General features: G+C 39.0%; 1 protein-coding gene and 1 pseudogene across 1 annotated transcript in view; one reads left to right on the forward strand and one right to left on the reverse strand.

Moving 5' to 3' along the window:
- Positions 1 to 2816, reverse strand: part of LOC114632413 (basic salivary proline-rich protein 4-like) — a 3021-nt gene extending 205 nt beyond the window's left edge. Inside the window, exons 1-3 of the mRNA XM_028780919.1 lie at positions 2753 to 2816; positions 1253 to 1380; positions 1 to 581 (exon numbers count right to left, since the gene is read on the reverse strand). The exon at positions 1 to 581 is cut by the window's left edge and continues 205 nt beyond it. Of these exons, the coding sequence (XP_028636752.1) occupies positions 1 to 581; positions 1253 to 1380; positions 2753 to 2816 (773 nt within the window). The remainder of the gene's footprint in view (positions 582 to 1252; positions 1381 to 2752) is intronic.
- Positions 2817 to 6461: 3645 nt separating this feature from the next.
- Positions 6462 to 7377, forward strand: LOC114632545 (annotated as a pseudogene).
- The last annotated feature ends 14433 nt before the right edge of the window (positions 7378 to 21810 follow it).

Raw genomic sequence — 21810 nt, forward strand, 5'->3', positions numbered from 1 at the left:
GGTCGAGGAGGACGAGGCTGAGTCTGGTTGCCTTGATCAGGTCGAGGAGGACGAGGCCGTGTCTGGTTGCCTTGATCAGGTCGAGGAGGACGAGGCTGAGTCTGGTTGCCTTGATCAGGTCGAGGAGGACGAGGCCGTGTCTGGTTGCCTTGGCTAGGGTGAGGAGGACGAGGCTGAGTCTGGTTCCCTTGACCTGGTCTGGGAGGACGAGGCTGTGTCTGGTTGCCTTGATCTGGTCTGGGAGGACGAGGCTGTGTCTGGTTGCCTTGATCTGGTCGAGGAGGACGAGGCTGTGTCTGGTTGCCTAGGTCTGGATGAGGAGGTCGAGGCTGAGTGTGGTTGCCATGGCCAGGGTGAGGAGGATGAGGATGAGTCTGGTTACCTTGACCTGGTCGAGGAGGACGAGGCTGTGCCTGGTTGCCTAGGTCTGGATAAGGAGGTAGAGGCTGAGTATGGTTGCTATGGTCAGGGTGAGGAGGGCGAGGTTGTGTGTGGTTGCTTCCACAATGTGGTCGTCTGTGTGGGTGGTGGTATGGAGGATAGTGAGAATGGGAGTGGTTATTTCCACCATAGGGTGGTCTCTGTTGGAGTTGGGGAGGTAAAGTGTATGAATGTGAGTGGCTGCCTTCACTATGAGATGCTCTTGCTTGAAGGGTTTCTGCTGGACTTCAACTGTTATCAGAGGGTCTTATTGGGTGTTCTCTAGGACTTAGTCTCATGAGTATGTGCTCATCCTGATCCTTTGTCTCTGTTTACATATGATACACAATGTAAGAGACTGATATCCCTTTGTATTTGTCTGACCTCATCCCACATTGCCAGTCTAGAACTATTTGTCAGAAACCAACTACAGTCATGTCCATTTCTTAGTCTTGATAGCTCCTCTATATGCAGACAATATGGGTGGATTCTTAACTAAGCTCCTGAGGCAAGTAGTTTTCCTTAAATTTCTCCACAACATGTGATGTTAAATTAAATATATTACAATTCCCAGGAAACAAAGTTGTATATGGTAATAAGAGGCTTCCTTTGTACTTCAGTCTCACTTCATGAACTAGCATTGAGACAAAAGATAGTTCTTCAAGGATCTATAAATACACAAAGTGAACAGAGAAAGACAAAAACAAATCTCCCCACCAGATTCTTTCAGTACTCACACTGAATATTGTTCCCTATTACCAATAATGAGATTTTGTCGAGAAACAGAAAGAGAGCAGAAAAAGGATTTTCTGTTCAATATTTACAATAAAACTATGTAATTTTTAGGGAAATTCTGAGAAAGAGTGAAATAGCTTAACAAGTCTTGCTGCCATGGATGAGTAGTCTTTGGATCTGGAAGCTGTTTCTCAGCAGTCAATTCTCCTTTGGGCAACATGGAAGCTATGATTAGAATAGAACCCAAGCTATACTGTTATTCAAACTCGTGTCACCCAGAAGTAGCAGTATGGAAGATTTGCATAAATTATTATACCTCACATTCATTAGTTACTACAAATTTTAGATAGCTATAGTATAATTTGGAGACCTGAAAATCTCAAAAGTAGAGGACATTGAAAGACAAACTTGGCTGTATCAAAGAATAAAAAGGAAGTACCATCATAGTTGACTTCTATGAAATAATATGCATGTGAAAGCTAATTTCAAAATAGTATACTAGATTTCTCAAGAAAATAAACTGAAATGTATTCATCAATTTTTAAAACTCAAAAATATATGATAAGGAGATATAACTTCTATCCATCATCTCACTAATCTATGTGAGCCTGTCAAACACACTCTGAAATGTCTCAAAAGAGAGGACGATACAGAAAAACAGGAGTGTGATTAATGAATCTCAACCACCTGCCTAAAAATGAAGCCTACATTTTGCCATCCTAGAATTCTTTAAAACTTACAACTTGTATTTGCTATATTTATTGCAAGGCCAAGTTTTGCTATATCATTATGACCCTTTTCTTCACTATTTCCTTTCCTTATGTTAGCATGTTTTTCCAAGAAGAAAATAAAGAAGTAAACATCTAGAAAATAAAGAAGTAAACATCATGTCAAATGTACTACAGTTGTATACTGATTTTCTGAATGTGAATGAGAGTAAAAACCTACTGGTAAGTGAAGAGCTATAGGTAACCAATGGCTGCCAAAAGAGGGACAGGCGGTTTTCTCTATGGGTGAATGCCTGATAGGTTATCCAAACGCAAGTGGTCAGCCTTAACCCCTCTACATGCCTGCAATATTTGATAGACTTCTCTTTCTTTCTCTCTTTTTCCTCTCTTCCTCCCCTCTTTCCTCTCCTCCTTTCTTTCTCTCCCTCCCTCCCTCACCCTCCTCTCTCTGTGTAAGTGTGAAAGCATGTGCAACAATAATAAGGAAGACATGAATATGAGAGCGAGTAAGAGAGAAACATAGGAGTACCTGGGAGGTGGGGAGGGAGAGGAAAAATTCAGTCTAAATAAAGTATTCATGTATGAAATTCCAGCATCAATTTATAAATTCAAAACCATGTAAATTTAGCCTTAACATGTTTCTTTATGTATAAAGGGTCATTCTTGCTACCTGATTCTCTATTTTCTTAGCAATTTTGGAATGTGTTTATCTCTTATATCTGTCCTGCACCTATTATGCAACAAGACTAGTTTCCGCAGTATACATAATACGTTGATCATATTTGTAACCACTATCCACTTCCCTTTTTCCTACATTATGGTTTTCTTAGCTCCAGACAAAAATCCACTCCCAACCTATTTTATTATACCTTCCTTTGAGCTTTGAACTGAGCTCACGGTCAGCAGGATCACCGTCAGCAGAACCACCAACATCCTGGAGGAGGCTCTGGAGTTGTTCTCAATCCTTTCTAGGAGAGGGAACAAAATGAGGCAGCTCTAACTTATAGAGACTCAGAACAATGGAACTTTTGAGTTCCCTACAGGGTGACCTAAAACCTGGCAAACAGGATTCTTTGCATCCCTGACTTCTCTTGGGACCTAGCCCATAAAGTAAAATGGTTAGGAAGACTGTCATTGTTTTATCTATAAAAGGTATGGCATGTGACTTCAGAAACAAACATTCTTTGAAGGAATATTGGGTAAGATACCAGTATATATATATTCAATGTAAAGTCTTGACATAATTTGAACTTCAGTCTGTTTTATGAGACTGAGTCTGTTCTTCCAATATGTGTTGTTGGGAGAAAAGGATATTAGTCACCAACATTCTCAAATTTCAAAGGGAAGACAGCAGATACTTCTGACAATCTTTATAGCACTTATTCTATCAGTCATATTGTATGTGTCCTGTATACATGATATATGGTCACAATTTTTATTAATGCAGCAGTCATTTCAACCCAGGTCTCAAATTCATTAGGATATCACACTTGAACACATGGTAAATGAAGGTAGATACTCATTCTATCTAATATACAAGGTATTTAGGCTCTATCCCCAATCAGTGCTCTAAAGCACCAAGGCTTCACTGATATTCATGGGGTTTATGGTAGATAAGCTAGCTACATAAACCACCAATAGGTTAGCATAACAGTCCACTTTCCTTTTCATACTACACAATTTTAGGTCTAATAATTCAGAGTACGCTCCTCTTTATGAGAGATATACTGTAAGCTTTGTTTTGATCTCATTCTTCTAGGAAACTCTTTAATAACCACTGCAGATATTGATCTCAAATATACAGATGAACGAGGTGGTCTGTTGTCTTCTGTAAAGTCCAAGGTGCAGTGAGTCTGTGCAGTAATATTCTATGCTATTTTCATATTTTGGCCTATAATGCTGAATTCTTTCAGAAATATTCTGAAATATTTCTTCTCACCCACCTTGTACTGTAGTCCTGGCACTGTGCTCCACAGCAAATTACAATGATGTATTTAAGCCTCGTTTCCTGAACTCTTTTTCCCCACATGTTGAGAATTATTGGCAGGAGTCCCTCAACATCTAGGAGTAGAAATTGCCTGAGGTCATACATATCAGGTACTGGCCGAGAGATGTGTGTGAAAATTGTATTCAGTCAAATAAAGTTGGTTCTTGAAAGTTTGGATTTAATTCCTTCTCTATCTTTCAAGAAGATGTTGTTCTTTATATGGCTTAAAATTCTCAAACTATAAGACTGCCAGCAATTTAGCTGAGGTGCTAAGGAATAGAGAACAAAAAGCCCTGAATCTTGTAATCCAATGCTTCCACCCCCATCATTCTATTTAAATGGCTTGTGTCAGAGAATTAACTCTGAGAAAAGGTCTTCACTAGGTACTCAGTATATTGTAGTACTGTGATCTTTAGCTTTCATAGCCCTGAAATGTAAAAAACAAACGTATATTATTTATAACAAAGCACTCTGGCTGCCCTTCTTGTTATTTAACCTAAGATAAGAAGAACAAGAAATGTTGCTAAGAATTAGAATGTAACTAACTCTAGTACCTGTCCACATAGACATGGGTTTTAAAAGAGGTAGTGGTTAGAGAAAATGTGAGTTTATATTGCCAGAATTCCCACATAATAGTCATTTACAGTGTTTTACACGAGCCACATTCTAGTGACTATTCATTGGAATTAAGAAACTGCTATACATTCTGATTTCCTAACTGCTATTAATGTAATGATGTACATCTTCAAGCAAAAGTGTTGTAGTTACACAGTTCTCTTCAGCAGAAAGAAATTTCTAGCCTTTGAAGAAAAACTGTGAATGTGCATGCACAATTCTCTTCAGCAGAAAGAAATTTCTAGCCTTTGAAGAAAATCTGTGAATGTGCATGGGAGCCACCAATTAATCACTTGAACAAAATCTCTATCTTAAGATTGTTTGCCTATGTTTTTTTTATATAGCTTTATAAGCTATTAGGGAATCTTGTTATGATTTGAAATGTCATTTGAAAGAAGTTTTGATTACATTCTTCTCTAAGAACTCTTAGGAAAAATAATGAAAAGTTAATAGTGCACCTGAAATTCTTAAGACTCTAGTCATCTAAGGCTCTAGACATTTCTCTAGAGAAAGAGAACAACACATCCTTCTCCAGCTACAAATCTTTGAAGATTAAACTTCCTCAAGGCCTGGAAGAATGCTCAAGAAGAATGAAATAAGTAAATGGAATATACATATACATCTTCTAATAGGCATTTTTTAAAACCAATCCCTTATGCTTGCTAAAAATTCACATATACTGATACTACAAGAATCAAAGAGCTGGGCATAGTTTTACTAACAGTTTTACTCTCAATGGAAATACAAAACAAAAACACAAAAACAAACACAAAACAAAACAAAACTGGAAAGCACTGGGACATAGCAACAGGAACGCAAGCCCTGGAACTTGCTGATTTCTAGTCTGTAGATTCCCTTTATACCAGACTTAGATGAGCCTCGGTCATACCATACTGAAAATAATTTTTGCTATATTTACAGTAGAGTGTTTCTGAAGGTTAAATGACATGTGGTAAATTGGTAGTAGTTACTCCATACCATGAGTAAGGTGTTATATCAGTAAATCCTTGGCTTCACCAGTATTAGAGTAGGTAAGTAGTCATATTTAGAATGTATTTGAAACATAGACCCAACTCAGCTTTATAATTGTGCCTGAACTAAATTCCCTTAACTGAGTGACAATTGGGAGGTCTTCAGGCTGATTTTCTTTTAGAGCAGATCCTATCTGTAGGCTGGAAGAGCATTATCTCACAATAAGACTGAATGTAGATGCATGGACGTTAAAGAGATTATATAAAACACCCAAACAAGGAACAGAAGCTGGGAATCCCTGAGGTTAAATCCCTGAGGCGGACCCCTTAGGAAGAACAACAGTCTCAACTAACCTGGACCCCTGAGATCTCTCAGACACTGAGCTACCAACTAAGAAACACATACCAGCTGATATGAAGCTCCAGAGACATATACAGCCTGGTCTGGCCTCAGTGAAAGAAAACACACCTAACCTTCAGAGACTTGAGGCCCCATGGATTGGGGAAATCTGGTAGGGCATGGGGTGGGGTGTAGGGTGGGGTGTGATTGTGGATGGGGGTGGAGTTTCGAGTTGGGGAGGGAAATGGGGACATCCTCTTGGAAACAAGGAAAGCTGTAAGGGATGAAGTACAGTCAGAAGGTGGACCAAGAGGGGGATAACGACTGGACTGTAAAAAAAGATTGAAGAATATTTTTTTTTAAATTTTAAAGAAGAAATTATATAAAGAGATGGTTAGACTGGGACCCAGAAAATATGACTGTGACTGTGCCTTAAAAAATAAGATATAGGGGTTTCTGTGTGCCTCTCTGGCATCTGATTACAAGGTGAGGGTGGGCGTGAGGGGGCTCTCTATCTTGCAGCCAGTGTCTATGGTCTGGCCCAAAGTGTCCAGCTGCTCCAGACTGAACCCTGGTGTATGGCGTCACAGGAGTAGGCTCCCAGGTCCCAAATAAAGGGACACCTCCACAGATCTTGGCCAGGTGTAAGATACCCTGTTCCAATAATGGCTACCACTCGACATGAATCAGTGGCTGGAATTGGTGTTGGTGCCTCCTGTATGATATTCAAAGCCCGAGATCTCCACAGTGACCACTCTGTGGCCCTCAACTGTGTGTGAGTTCCTAATGGAGCAGCAGCTGGAGGAGGACTTCCCATCAGCACAGTTCACGAGGTATTCTTGCTAAGGACGTTGGAAGCCTTTGAACCTCCCAATATTATATGGCTGATAGATGTCTGTGCTACTTCCAGAACTGATAGGGACATCAAGATCACCCTAGTATTTGAGCATTTGCCGTAGTATTGAGGACCTAAGGGCATACCTGGACAAAGCACCCCCACCAGTCTTGCTAGTTGAGACCATCAAATATCTGACGCGTCTAAGGGTTTCTAAGAGGCCTAGAATTTCTTCGTGAAAACTGCATTGTTCATTGGGACCTTAAGCGAGAGAACATTCTAGTGATGAGTAATGAGACAGTCATGCTGCCTGATTTGTGCCTAGCCAGAATCTACAGCTACCAGATGGCCTTCATGCCTGTGGTTGTTACACTCTGGTACTGGGCTCCTGAAATTCTTCTACAGTCTACATATGTATCACTTGTGGACATGTGGAGTGTTGGCTGTAACTTCGCAGAGATGTTTTGTCGGAAGCCTCTCTTATGTGGAAACTGTGAAGCTGACTAATTGGGCAAAATCTCTGATGTCACTCGATTGCCTCCAGAAGATGACTGGCCTTGAGAGAGAGGTATCTTTGCCTTGAGGAGCCTTTGCACCCAGAGGGCCAGTGCAATCAGTGGTGCCAGAGATGGAGGAATCTGGAGCACGGCTGCTTTTGGAAATGCTGACCTTTAACCCACATAAGCGAATCTCTGGCTTTCGAGCCCTGCAGCACTCTACACAAGGAGGAAGGTGACCTGGAGTGAGAAGAGTGGGCTGCCTTTCCCTGTTTTCAGACATTCAGTGGAGAGAGCCTCGCTGAACCCGCAGCCTTTATCTTCCCGTGAGGCTGTGCAGAGTACTCGTTTTTTTTACAGAGAATATTTTAAGCCTTAAATGACAATTCCCCACCTCTCCTTACCCTCTTGCCCTCCTATTTCTCTACAATAAAAGGCAGGCGTATCTGTCTTCTTCCCTCCGTGATTTATATTGGCATCTTTTTTATACAGGAAATCAAAACAAGACAAGGGACAAAAATAAGATATGTGAGCACTCAAGGAGATACTAGGGTTACATGTCTAAGAGAAAAGCCCCATGTAAAGACCTAGCAAGGACGCTATCGTCTAAAATCCAAGATCAGGCATGTCAAGAAAATGAATGTGTGGCCAGTAACGTCGACTTCTGATATTGAAAACTGAAATATAAATTTCTCTTGATAATTTCACCAAGTCAACATTTTATTTCAGACATAGCAAACTGAAAAGGATGAGAACAGGAATTGAGATTTGGAACCTGTGAAATGTACCTATTTTACACATTCACTCAAAGCTGCTTTCACCTACACAGACCTGACTGCCCTGGTGCAGGGTACTTCGTTTTGCTCCAACTTTCCTGAAGGTCTCACAGGTCCGCACCTGTAGAATGGATTTTGTTGTGTTTGGAGAGTTCCTAGGTGATATTTTTCTTTCATAATACACAAATCTCTTTCACACTCTGCTGAGACTGGAGAAGGTCAGGAAAAGGGCACCAACTGAATGATATTTGGAAGAGTCAGAGACTGTGTTCCAGACTCATCAAATTAAAGATAAATGGACTTCCTACAGGACTGCAGTTTCCTCCACTGCTTATTTGATACACTGTTTTCCATTTCTGTTCCTCTAGCATCTTGATTGTCTTCCCAAATATGGTATGCAAAAATCAAAGACATTCATAAAAATAAATATAGAGACATGGAAAGACCAAATACCTATAATTTCTTCTCATAAAAACAAATGAGCCCAGAGAAAATCAACCATTTTTAATTGAACAGAGAAGAAATGTCAAGTTGTAAAATATTCTCTATTCAGAATGTATGCATGACAAGTGTCGTAAAAGTCACCAGCCTGGTCTTTGTGTAGTTGTTAGATTATCTATAGAGAGACCCGCTGTTCGGTTATCTTTATAGTAATAATCTCTATAAACCACAGAAGTGCAGGACTCGCCCTTGTGTGCAGAGCATAGTACCCAGCAGAAGTTCATACTTGACAAGAATACATGTTAAGAGTCACATGTCTTTATTAGAGAGTCCTCTGTTGTGAATTCTCTGCTTAGTTCTATACCTCATTTTTTGGTTGGGTTGTTTTTGTTTTGTTTTAGTTTTGTTTTTGGGGATTTTCTTTTCTTTTTTTCTCTTTTTTTGGAGGTTATCTTTTTGAGTTCTTTATATATTTTGGATATTAACCTTCCATCTGATGTGGGGTTAATGAAATTTTTTTTTCCAATCTGTAGGTTGCCGATTTGTCCTATTGACTATGTCCTTTGCCTTACAGCAGCTTTTCAGTTTCATAAGGTCCCATTTAACAATTCTGCAGTGAGCATGCAGTGATCATGAGGCAAGTGTACAGTAAAACTGCAGAGTCCATTTGTATTCCTGTTTGTCTTTGGGTGAGTGTCCTGTGATAAATATGAGGCTGCCATCTTTTCCGTCTTCTTTGTCTTTGTCTCCTCATTTTCAGTTTTGGTCAGGATTCACCCTGGTACCTCACATAGGGGCTGGTTTCCCAGGTGGTGGTACCAGGGATTTGCTTCCAAACACCTTTCCCTTCCTGGGTACACCATCCAGGCATAAGGTCTTCGAGCTATATTGAGGGAGTCCCTTGCTTAGTACATAATGACTTTTATCACCTCTTCTGTCATACTTATTATATGTGTTAGTGGTTTGTTTCCTTTGTGCTTGTCTTCATGGGTTCTCTCCCCTCCACCATCAAGGAACTCAGATTAAGGCTCTGAAAACCCTTGAGGTTACTCATGGTGTCAAGGTTAAGACTCATGATCTGGACTAATTTCGGAACAAGGCTGCCATATTGGGCCCCTGGATATCCCCAGAGAGCATGTGGGACCCTGACCTCTGGATGCGTGTTCTCTTTTTTGCCTGCAAGTGCAAGGTACAGTCTGGAATTATCCCTCCCTTTTTCTTTGTCCTCTTCCTACTTGCATTCATTGCCAATTTTAAGAATTCTTCCCCAGGTAAACTTTCCTGAAAATGGCTTTCTCTCTCCTAGTAAACTCTCTTTGCTGGACAAACTCCTTCCTGAAAGGATGGAAGAAAAGACTGATGAAATGGATCAGAGAGAACTGGTGGACTCTGATCCAAATCAAGAAAGATGTCAACATTATAATAGAGAAGCATATGAGGATGGTGAACATCACCCCAGAGGTGGTGTTCAGTGTCAGATCTCTTAATGTGCCAGTCATTCTTTGACATTCTATAAGCAGTAGTGAATGTGGGAAGGACTGTAATCATAATATTCTCACTACTTGGCTATTGCTGTTGTTTTAATATTCAACTATAAATGAAGAATAAACACAAATATTAAAAACTCTAAAAAAAAGCTCCTCCCCAGCAGAAGTTGTGGTTGTCCATAACAAACACTGCCAGGATCAGACAAATATTCACTTTTTATTACTGACCTCATTCCATTTTCTCCGAACAAGCAGGTTGATTTTAGGGATAAGGATGAGGGCACCTCTGCTCCAGCACTCCAGCTCTCAGCCTCTAAGCTGTCCTCTAGCACCACTGTTCATGGTCCCTCACTCCACTAGCCCTTTCACTCTGGCCCCATTGGAGGTACCCTTAGCTTACCTCTGGCATGATTTAAGGGGACTTTCATGGTAATCTAGCTTGTGGCATCATAATAGGCATAGAACCTCATGTTCCCCTTACTGATTACAAATCCCCAGAAGATCCCCCAAGCATATCAGGTCCACCCCTGCCTCGATGTCCAAGAGTCCCTCAAATGTCCACTTTTATTAGACTTCCTATCCTCTGGGAGCACTGCCAGTCTCACTACGTGTAAAATTTACCAGGGACTACCTGATATTGTCATCTAACCTAAGCTTTTGATATGTGGAAGTTTACCTCACATGATGCTTCCCTATATTAACAGGATTTCCAATATGACCTCATTATGAGCAACTGAGATTTTTATGGCCCCTCTAATTGTCTTGATTTATGCCAACTTAATCTTCTAAATAATGGTCATCTTTTTAATGGGACATATTTCCACATAAACAGGTCAGCCAAAATGTGGACTTGAACAACTCCAGTGAATGTGACCATTGGCAGGCAGATTGGCTGGAAAGCCATCCCAGTTTGTGTGTGACCTCCCTTTTTCTTTCTGGTCACTAACCCCTCCACTGCCAGAGACAACATTGACTGTTTTAATGAGAAATGTCTCCTGACCATCTGCTGAATGTGTTATTCAACAATGGCTATCCCGATGAGGGAGCCAGCCACTATTTGGAAGCCTTTGGTAAATACCACCAACTTTCATGCAGTCACTTTGATAGCTCAGACTCACTTACAACCCCTACACCAGAGAAAGAGGGATTTTGGTATCACAGGTACCATTGTTGCATTCTTCACTTCAGGCATTTCCAGGGCAACAGCTGCTGTTGCCTTGATCCAGACAGCCACTACAGCAGAGACTGTCAATGCTGTAGTCTCTAAATCAGCTGAGATGCTGAAAGCACAGGAGGTACTAAATCAACATCTTTATCAGGCCATCCACATTTTACAACAGATTGACTTACTGACAAAAGAGTTGGCCTTAATTAGGGACATATCTCTATTGGCATGCAATCCCAGGTTTCACTCAATCTGCCTAGCCCCTTATATAACACCACTGAAAGCCCGAAAACATTTGGAGCAATATCTTAAAATTATCTGTTCAGAAAATTTCCATATATATTCTGTACTGTTAAGGGAAAACATAGCCAACCTCATTGTGACCACGGTATCTGTGCTCTCCCTCGATGCTGGATTCTTGGAAAAAGTGTGAGATAATATTAAGAGGTTGTTTGACACCTTGTGGATAGCTACTTATGCTATGATTGGAGAGAAATGGTCATATATGAATGGTCATATCAACTAATAATTATTTTGTGTCTCACATAGCATGTCTCCAGGCAGTGTTCTATAAATAAGGCAACTCTTCAGGTGCTGATGGCTCACAAAGATCCCAATTGCGGCCCCTGTAAGGAAGTGATCAAAGCATGGATGTCAGAGATCCATGAGACCACCACGTAGGCTGTTCCTCATCTTCCTCTTATGTGACATGTGATATCTCTTTGAGGGCTGATAGTCAAGGACAGGTAAGATTCTGGAAGACAGTAAAACCGGAGACAGTATACTGGGAATCCTCCAAGGTGGAGTCAACAATGTCGAGGCAATGGCAGGCCGGCTTCCACTAGGCTGTCAAAATCTAAAAACAAAAGGTAGATATGTAGCAGGAAAGGTGGAGCCACTTCTATGTAAAGCCTCTGGGAGGGCCTGTGTAGCTACAAAAGCATTTCCTATAAGAGGACCTAATTAAGGGCTGCCTGTGACACCAGGATTCCTACAGAAGGACCTAATTGAGAATTGCCTGAGAGACCAAGGATTGTTAGTGTAATTAATGCCAGCCAATCAGGATCTGCTGTTTAGAATAGATATTTTTTGGGACCAATGGCAGTGTGGCTGGAGGATATTTAAGGAGCTTGCAGCAGTTCTCAGATGAGCTTCCTCAGGCATTTCTCACCTGCTCCCAGAGTCTGTGTCATTGACTTTGCACCAACTTGCCCCCAACCCCCTAGAGCAGGTAGGGTTGTGCAGAGAGCTGTCCAGTGCACAGGCAACAATGAAATATTAATGGCTTGAGGGAAGAATTTGAACTGATCAGGGCTAGGAGAACAGTTTTGAGATGCATTTGGAAGGTACAGTCAATTGGATTGTCTAGCAGTTAGTGTCACAGAGACTGAGAAAATGAAAATAGCTTGGTTGGCTTTTGTTGTTGTTGTTGTTACGTAGATGAAAGCAGGCACAAGATGGTAAGAACAAGGGAGATTGAAACAGAATGTAAAACAGCAGTAAGTACGATGAGAGACAAGATTGCCTATCAGAGCATTGCAGAAAAGAAATTCACAATATTGTCTGAGAAAGCTGAAAAAAATTATCCCTGTAATAGGTTAAGAATGTTTCTTATAATGCCCAGATAAAAATGTATTAAATATTCTACATAATATGGGGGCATCAAGATATACTATTAAAAATATTAGATTTTGTCATTCATATACAAATCATCTCATTATACTACTAAATCCAATGACTGCATGGGCTTTTGGCCTTCACTTTTTCTTTACCATCACACAAGGAACAGAAGAAAGTGTCTTAGGCTTCTTGGAGGTAATCTAATGCTTTCCCTAACTAGAGATAGATTCAATGAATCCCAGACAATTTTCTGGCAATAGGCAGGCTCTGTATCTTAGTTCCTGTGTATCTCTATGCAATGTCTTCAATCGTTTAGAATGGAATGAAAGATTAAGCCTTGTATTATTTATATACAAGATTATATAAGTCATTGTACCAAATAAATATTTGCACATTTATCACTGTGCTATTCAAACTACCTGTAACTTGGAACCATCACATATAGAAATTCAAATTTAGTTTTTCTGGAGCTTCATTATGCTGGTCCAGTTTATCATACCATCACACTTTCAGAAGCTACCGCTCATTACTTGTTAAAAAAAAAAAGTAAAACAACAAAAACACAGGAAAAAACAGAACACAAACAAACAAAAAAGCTGCTCCTGCTGATGATGATAATGATGACATTGACATTGTAGAATTAAAAGTTTTCCTGAGGCAAAGGAAGTCAAGCAGGCTAACATGGGATTAATTGAGATTTACCTAAGCACTTCAAGGAAGGATATTCATTGATGACCTTTAAAAAAGCAGAGGATGAAGTCAAAGTTCATTATGACATTTTGAGATCACACAAGTACATGACTGGAAAAGCTAATTCCCAACCATAACTCATACGTCCATCAAGTAGAATTTCCTCTTACTTCTGAAAACCTTGTAGGTGTGGAATTGAATGTTGGTTCTGCACTTGTACTACCAAATCAAAATACCATTTTTGTTTTCTATTAAATTATCAAATCTGACTACTAATAAACAACTGTGAGTATTTCACTATCACATACTAGTATTCTTTTATGCTTTTCTTTGTGAATTCCTTTCCTTCTCTTTCTAGATTTTCCTGAGGAGGATGTTAGGGCCTGGGAAGCCAAAGCGTGTCTAGCCAGCTGTTACTAATCTTAGAAGGAAACATTCTCATAGGCTGTAACTACTGTTACTGGGAAAATTTCTCCTGCCAGTGTTGGTTGCATACTCTGTTATGTTCTGTGCTTTGATGTTCTTGAAAATCAATCACAACAGAAATCAGTTAGAATACAGACATGTCCTTGGCACACACATTTAATACCAAATAATGAAGGTATAGTTGGTTTGTAGAAGGAAACACCCATGTTTGAAAGTGATGTCTAATTGAATGGCAGATGAAGTGACAAATCAGAAAAGATTTGACAGACTGGGATATGTTCAACACTCAGAGAGGAAGAAGAACCTATTTAAGAGAGCAGGCTAGAGGGAGACAAAGGAGGCAGTTTTCCCAGAAGAGTTTTACAGAGACAGGATAAAGACAGAAAACAAGCTAGGGTAAATATTGAATAAGCCAGGAAATGAGAAGGACCCAGAGGATTAGAACAGATTGCCAAAGTTAGTATGACACCAAGCAAAACAATTAGTGGAAAAGTTGAGAAAAGTCAGATTGAATTAGTCAGCTTGAGGAAGAGTTTGACCCAGAACAGCTGAGTTGAATCAGCCAAGGAGAGATCAGAAATAAGAAGAAAAACTGAGCTTGTTCAACCGTAAGTCTCAAAAGGTGAAAACATTCAAGGCTTTGATAAGATTGTACAGAGGCTAAAAGCTTCGAGACTAGCCCTAGTTTTGCAGGTAGAGACAACAACCCTTTAAACTAACAATAACTACAGGAGAATAAAAGTTACTTTAGTAATAAAGATTTCACAATCCTCTCTACTAGGGACTTAAGATGCCATTAGAATCTTGTTTGGCTTGTCTGCAGTGTTACCTGATATGAGACAATATTAAACAAGCTCATGTTTCAAGTTGTTCTTTAAAGAAGGATTTTACTGTTTGTATGAACTATATCCTGTTTGGCTTATTTGACTGTTTCTACTCACTGCAACCGTTTTCCTTTAAAATCAGGAACTAAGCTTCTTCAGTATCTGAAAGCATGCCAACACATAGTGGCAGACAGGAAGAAGGCAAAGAATTAAAATATAATGCTATTTTGGGAAGTACTGTATAGACTACATTTCACTAAATTACATTTTGAAAGATATATTTATAAACCATCTTAACCTTTTTGAAATATTCTATTGTTAATTAATATAAGTTAATTATAATTAATATAATTAATTTAAATTGTTAAATGTTAAGTAAATGGGATTAAATCTATATGTACAAATGATATGCATAATAAATATTATAATAAGACAGGCACTGGATTTTTTGTTCACAGTGGAAGAAGATAGAGTTTTCCCTTCAATATATTCAAATTATTTATCAAATGAAGGGTGATACACTCGATCTTTGAATTTCATAAATCTCCCATTAGCTAAAATAGAGTCCTATGGAAACCAAGGACACCAGATCTGTGCCTTCTCAGCAGTAGTAAAGAAGAAAGAGATAATGCCTGTCTAAGACATGAGAGGAAAAATATATTGTACAAGAAACTAATTTGGAGGCAAGATGAAATCCTCCAAGACCTCTCAGTCAGGAGGATGTTAAGACAACCAGCACACAGAATATTACTGGAAACATAACCCCTTCTCCACATTGTATCTGATAAATTAGAAACACTAATTCTCTACGATTTGAGAAAAAATAAATTATAAAAAAAGAAAAAAAAGAAAATGGTTAAAGTTACTCTTTCTGTCACCCAGCAGCTCTCCAGACATACATTCAAATACTTTTAAATGTTCTTATAACAGCAGATGAGAAATGGATAGTGCCAAACATGTCAGTGAGAAACCCCACCTAATAATCCCACAGGTAGGCCCACAAAAGCTACTAGATGAAACCCAAATGATAAATTGAGTGATGATTTTATGGAATCATTGGAAGTGGGATAGGATGGTGTTAGAAAAGGAGTCCCTCCCCATCAGAAGATGCGTGGGAGTTCCTACAATGACCACAGATGCTAGAGGAACAATGGTGATCGGCAAGAAGGAACTACAGTTCAGCAGTACGTTGTGAGCTGGTGGCAGTTCAATCATCTAAAGTCTGACCCTAAACAGTTTATTGTCAGCAAATTTTAAGACTGTACAATTTGAGGAAAAATTTTCCTGTCGTAATAAAATCACCTGTGCACAAGGAGCCATAATAACATTGAAATTCAACTCAAAGTGTTTGTCACACATCAGTTTTTCCAAGGATATATAGCTACTAGAGATAGGCTACATCTTTTATCTTTAGAGTCTATGGAAGAATCTAGTGTGGTCTCTGTAATACATATACTGTAGAGTTCATTTAAGCTACCTTTAAAACTAGTTCAAGCTTGGAGGAGCCTTTAGCCATACATAAAAAACAAAGGTCACCTAAACTATTAGGTGTCTCCAGTCCTGTTTGATATGGCCTGGCTGTATATATAGTGTTTATCACCAGGGTAATAAACACCTCCATCCCTAGAATTCTGGGTAGAAAAACAGGTTATGTATCTCTTCCCCTAAAGAGAACATCTTGTGCATTAAAATGATTGCCTTTCTAGTGCTTTTCTGTGAGTGGAAAGATCTTTGTGCTACCTGTAAAAAGATATATGTGTCTCGAAGAAGAGAGATGCCCAATAGTAGCACAAATGTTCAGAACTGGAAGAAATACATGGAGAAGGCATAACAAGGAAAAGAGACAAGAAGACAAAGAAGATAGAATGGAGAAAGAGAAAGAATGGTGTGGGGAGAGCAAACCTGTAATCATATGATGTATGAGGATGTCAGCTCCAGCTTTACTTTATGAGTGCTCCTGGGTATAACTGACATTCATAAGCAAGATGCCAGTGGAGACTAGATTAGACTTCTTGTCAATTCCAGGGTAAGTCAAAGTAGCCAGAGTGTCATTTGCAGAAGTAATGGGAGAAATGCAACAGAAAACTTTAATCCAAAGTGGGAATAATAAGTAAGTTGGAGGCTTAAACTTAAAACTTAGTTCCGACATGTCTAGTATCACAGTTAGACATTATCTAAATAAGCAAAGGATAACAACTCCACCTGAAGCACCTAGCAGCAAAGGCCACTTACTCACTGAGTAAAGCAAAAGTATCTCTCAGAAGGCCCTCTTTCTTAGTGAGTGTTTCCATTGCTGTAAAGAGAAAACTATGCCCAAGGCCAGTCTTATAAAGGACACCATTTAATTGGGGCTGATTTAACGGTTCTGAGTTTCAGTCAGTTAACATCATGGTGGGAAGCATGGAGGCATCCAGACTGGTATGAAGCTGGAGAAACTGAGAGTTCTCTCTACATCTTCATCGAAAGGAAGCCAGGAGCAGACTGTCTTCAGAGAGCTAAGAGGAAAGTCTCAAAGCTCACCACCACAATGACACACTTACTCTAACAAGATCTCACCTCCTAATAGTACCACTACCTGTGACAAGTATATTCAAACTACCAAACCCTCCTCAGATGAGGTTTATATTTATTGCACTGCATATATAAATATAGTATGTACTGCATATATGTGAGTTTGGATGGATGGAGGCTGGAGGAAAATGGGAGGGTTTTGCTTATTATTTCTATATTCTTCCCTTAAGACATAGACTCTCACTGAATTTAGAGTGATGCTGCAAACCAGTAGTCTCACAAGCTCATCCTGCCTCTACTTTCTATACTTCTGTGGTTACAATTACATGTGTGACCATACACATTTTTATATGGATTCTGGGGATTTGAACACAGTGCCTCAGGCTTTTCACAACAAGCACACTTTCCCACTGAGTCATATTTCCAGACACAGTAGGAGCTTTGCAACTCAATCCAGTCAGTACTCTAGAAATTTATCAGGCCGGAATTAACATTTTCTCATATATTAATTTTTGATTCTTCAAAGTTACAAGTAAAAATATCTTCAAACCAAAAGGTAGAGATTTGCCCAGGACTTAGGAGCTATTACTAATACTGTTTATGCAAATGGAAGTCTTGGATATTACACCTGATGTTAACAAATATTCTTGATTTATTGATATTTGGGCCACATGAAGAAATCTCCTAATAAATTGGTATGTGAACAGAGGAGGCCAACACGGCCTCCATTATTTTTTCATGAGAAAAATAATGAGCCTTAGCTGTGAAGATGCTTCTTGTTTTTATCATTGAAATGAGATTTATTATGATATTTTATTGGTCATCAAGCAGGAAAGATATGTCACTCTTAACTATCCAATAGATGTTTAACATTATTGTCTAGAAATTGATATTCTGAAACAAACAAAAAAAAAAGCAAGCAAACAAAGAACAGAAACAAAACCCCAGGCTAGGGTGAAAGCAACAGTGCAAAGCCTGGTAAAAATATCTTTTAGGTACTTGCCTTTTAGTACAGCTCTTAGCATGCACCAGAGAAACATCTTTGGGCAGTGAGCATCAATTACAGGAGAGACTCATAAATGAATAATACGCAAAGAACAATAATTATCCCATTTATGGATGTTTCATTATTCCCCTTTCTCCCAAAGTACAGGAAACATCAGAGAATGGGGAAGAAACATTCTAAGAGCCAGAGGTCCAGGAGGACCAGAGCAATGCATTGTCTTCTAGGCATGAGAGAATTACTGCTCTCATGAAATCACAGCAACCATATTTGGTTGTAGCAAATCAAGCCAGTCAACCTATGACACGGATACTAGAGGGGTACACAGCCCTTCGCCCCTACCTGAGTATCTATTGAATTTGATGGCTGCTAATTGAAAGAGAGAATTTTTTTTCTAGGACTATGGTCCTTGGTAGGTTAATCATATTTTATAGAATAGCCTTATCATACCCATGTGTCTAGAGGAAAGACTAATTGGATTCAGTGAGCCATAAAAACAATCATACAAACAAATCCAAACCATCTAGTTTGAAGAGTGCCATGAGTTAAATGGTGTTTGAGGAAGAGTAGAAGGGGTGGCAAGTGTGGTCACAATTATCAATCAATCAACTTAAAATAATATATTTAAAAATTAATTTTAATAGCTCATTCAAACTGCATGAAAATATAATGTCTAGCTGTCCAAGCTACAGTTACTGCAATCTTCATGCAACAGTTCTTTATGACTATCAACTTCTCTGAACTAAGGAGACATCAAGAATGTTAGTACAGCACATGTTTATGTGTATCTGTAAGAAGCTTTCCAAATAGTATTGGAAGTCAAGTGAGGAAGTTCTGTGCAAAAGGAACACTATATGAGTGTGTGGCATGATCTAAAAGGCTTGGTGCTAGAACAGAGCTAAAAGCAAATGGGAGGTTTTTCACATTATCCTAGCAGATTCTCATTGATCAGAACTTTTACTATAGCTGTTCCTCACTTTGATGCATGGGGCTTCAGCTTCCTTAGCCTTAATGATGTTTACACTTATGACTTTCTTCAATATTTCAGGGCTCCTAGCTTCTAACTAAACTCCAAGTTTCCAGCTTTTGAACTCACAGAATACCCACTGTACTGTTGTTTTACCCCTGAGCCTGTAAGACAATAGAATAAAACTCCTTTCCTAATTATACACACACTGTATTGATCCTACTGTCATGCAACACACAGGCAAATACATCCCCACATACTTAAGAGTGCGTTTAGATACAACTTTGAGAAGAAAATAAAATTATTAGTGAGACAGAGAGAGAGAGAGAGAGAGAGAGACAGAGACAGAGACAGAGACAGAGAAAGAGACATGATGTAATTCTATGAGACAAGAAACCTCCAAATTTATTTCTGAGTTTATTTTATGTTGTTCATATGCTCTCCTGGGCATGCTTAGTTCATTTCTTCTGTGGGACTCTCTTGGGGAGAACCAAATTTTCATTTGCACATGGTTACCAACAGAAGATGGTGTATGGGTTAGGGATAGGGCATGTTTTCACCACTAGGAATTTAACTGCTACAGGCATGTCCAGGCTCACTGCATGCTGTCTCAGTCTCTGTGTATTCACATATGTGTTAGTCTTTTTTGTTTATAAAGCCTGATTTTTTAGTGTCTTCCGTCCCCTCTAGCTCTTACACTCTTTAGATCTCCACTGCTGCATACTTTTAAGATTTGGTGAAGACATTCCAGTTAAGGTTGTGTTAGGTCTCTCATTCTCTGAATACTTTATCTGAGTGGGAGTTTGTGTTTGTTCCCTTCTGCTGCAGGAGGAAGTGTTTCTGATGATAGCTGAGGAAGGCACTGATCTAGAAGTATAGTAGAAGTCACATTATAGCTATGTTCATTTAGTAGAATCAGCAAAATAAAATAAAAATCTTTGCCACCTCTATATCAGAAAGGAGCATAATATTCAGAATACACACTTGTCCCAAAAGGTAAATACAGAACATTGAATAGATATTTCTCTAATATTTTCCATTATGAGCATTTAATAGCTAAACCAGCTTTCCAACCATGAATGGACATTTATCAATAGAAAAAATACAAATGGCTAAAAATATTTTATAAATCTTCTACAATCTTAATTTATCATATGAGCACAAATTAAAACTAAAAGAATATTTCATTTGACATTAGTCAGAACAGTCATCATGATTCCAGTAAACAATAATAAATGCTGATGAGAATGTGGACAGAAAGGAAGCCTCTGAGAGTGCAATGGGGTGGACCAGCCCCATGAACATCCATACTGAAGCTCCAGAATAACAAAATCTGAACTTCCATATGTGCTGGTTCTAAGTTATGGAAATTTTGAATAGTGCAGTGATAAAAATGCAAGTGTTTATGTGGTGTGATGACTCCCAGATATTCATGTATATAACCAGAAGAGATACAGCTGAGTCATATGGAAGAGCCACTTCTTAGTGCGTCAATCACTACAGGTCTCCAAGAGCCCTTCACATGAAACGTATTACTTAAGCCACCTTAGCCTTTAATAACTGACAGTGTCCCCAGTCCCTTACTCCACAACAACTTTTTTTTTGTGTGTGTGAGTTCCTAGGTGACATTTTTTTTCATACAACAATAATCTCTTTCACATATTGAAGACACTGGAAAGGTCACAAAAATGACTTAAGTTGTGTGAGTTTTGGCAAAATCAACTGCTCTATTCCAGAATCAACTTAGCTCAGGAGTAGGCTGAGTTCCACCAAAACAAGCAGTTCTTCTCCAGACCCACCATGAGCATATCTGCCTAGCTTTCTCCTTTGCTATATATCTGATATGTCCAGCACAATGTCTACCAAAATCACATCTGATCTATACCCCCATTTCCCAATCCTTCTCATCTTCTATTTGTAGACACTAGAAAACCACTCAATCAACAAGCATATTCAGAACAGTCAACCTTCCACTGCCTGCATTAAACACCATACATCCTGTGAAATTGTCTCTGATTTTCCCCAAATGAGAGAAATTTACTAAATACTAGTATATCCTCCCTTCAAAATACATCTGTCATCACCTAAAGGGGAAGCATCATCATCAACAACAACAAAAACAACAACAACAACACAACCACCCACCTGATAATATCGCAGAATTTTACATCATCTATAGCAAAGGACAATTTAGGTAATGTTTCTGAGATAATTCCTATACCTGTTCATAATGAAACATCTGGAATATTCATACAAATAGTATAGTAGATTAGTCCACATGATAAAGGATAATAATATACAGTCAAATGCCTCTCTCTGTTTTAGCTCATCCAAATGTTTTTCGAATTCCTACTAGCCATACTTAAAAACTGAGGGATTATGAAAGCTCTATTTGAGCTCAGAGATGAAAAGACAACAATTTGCTTTAATTTTATAATTTCCATTTTCGGTGATGTCTCATGCAATTGAAAAAAGTATAGAAATGTGGAATAAAATAACATTTGTAACAAATGAAGAGTCATTCAAGTACAGTATCTTCCAACCAATTTCTGTTTGTTTTTTGAGACAGGATTTCTCTGTGTAACAGCCCCAACTGTTATGGACATGGCTTTGTAGTCTAGTCTGATCTTACACTTAGACATCTACATCCACCTGCCTCTGCCACATTTGAGTGCTAGGATTAAAGTATGAGACACTACACCTGCCTATATGCTCATCAATTATTGCAAAGAGAGAGAGAGAGAGAGAGAGAGAGAGAGAGAGAGAGAGAGA

The sequence above is a fragment of the Grammomys surdaster genome, unplaced genomic scaffold (assembly GCF_004785775.1).
Source record: "Grammomys surdaster isolate TR1022 unplaced genomic scaffold, NIH_TR_1.0 373, whole genome shotgun sequence".
Lineage (NCBI taxonomy): Eukaryota > Metazoa > Chordata > Mammalia > Rodentia > Muridae > Grammomys > Grammomys surdaster.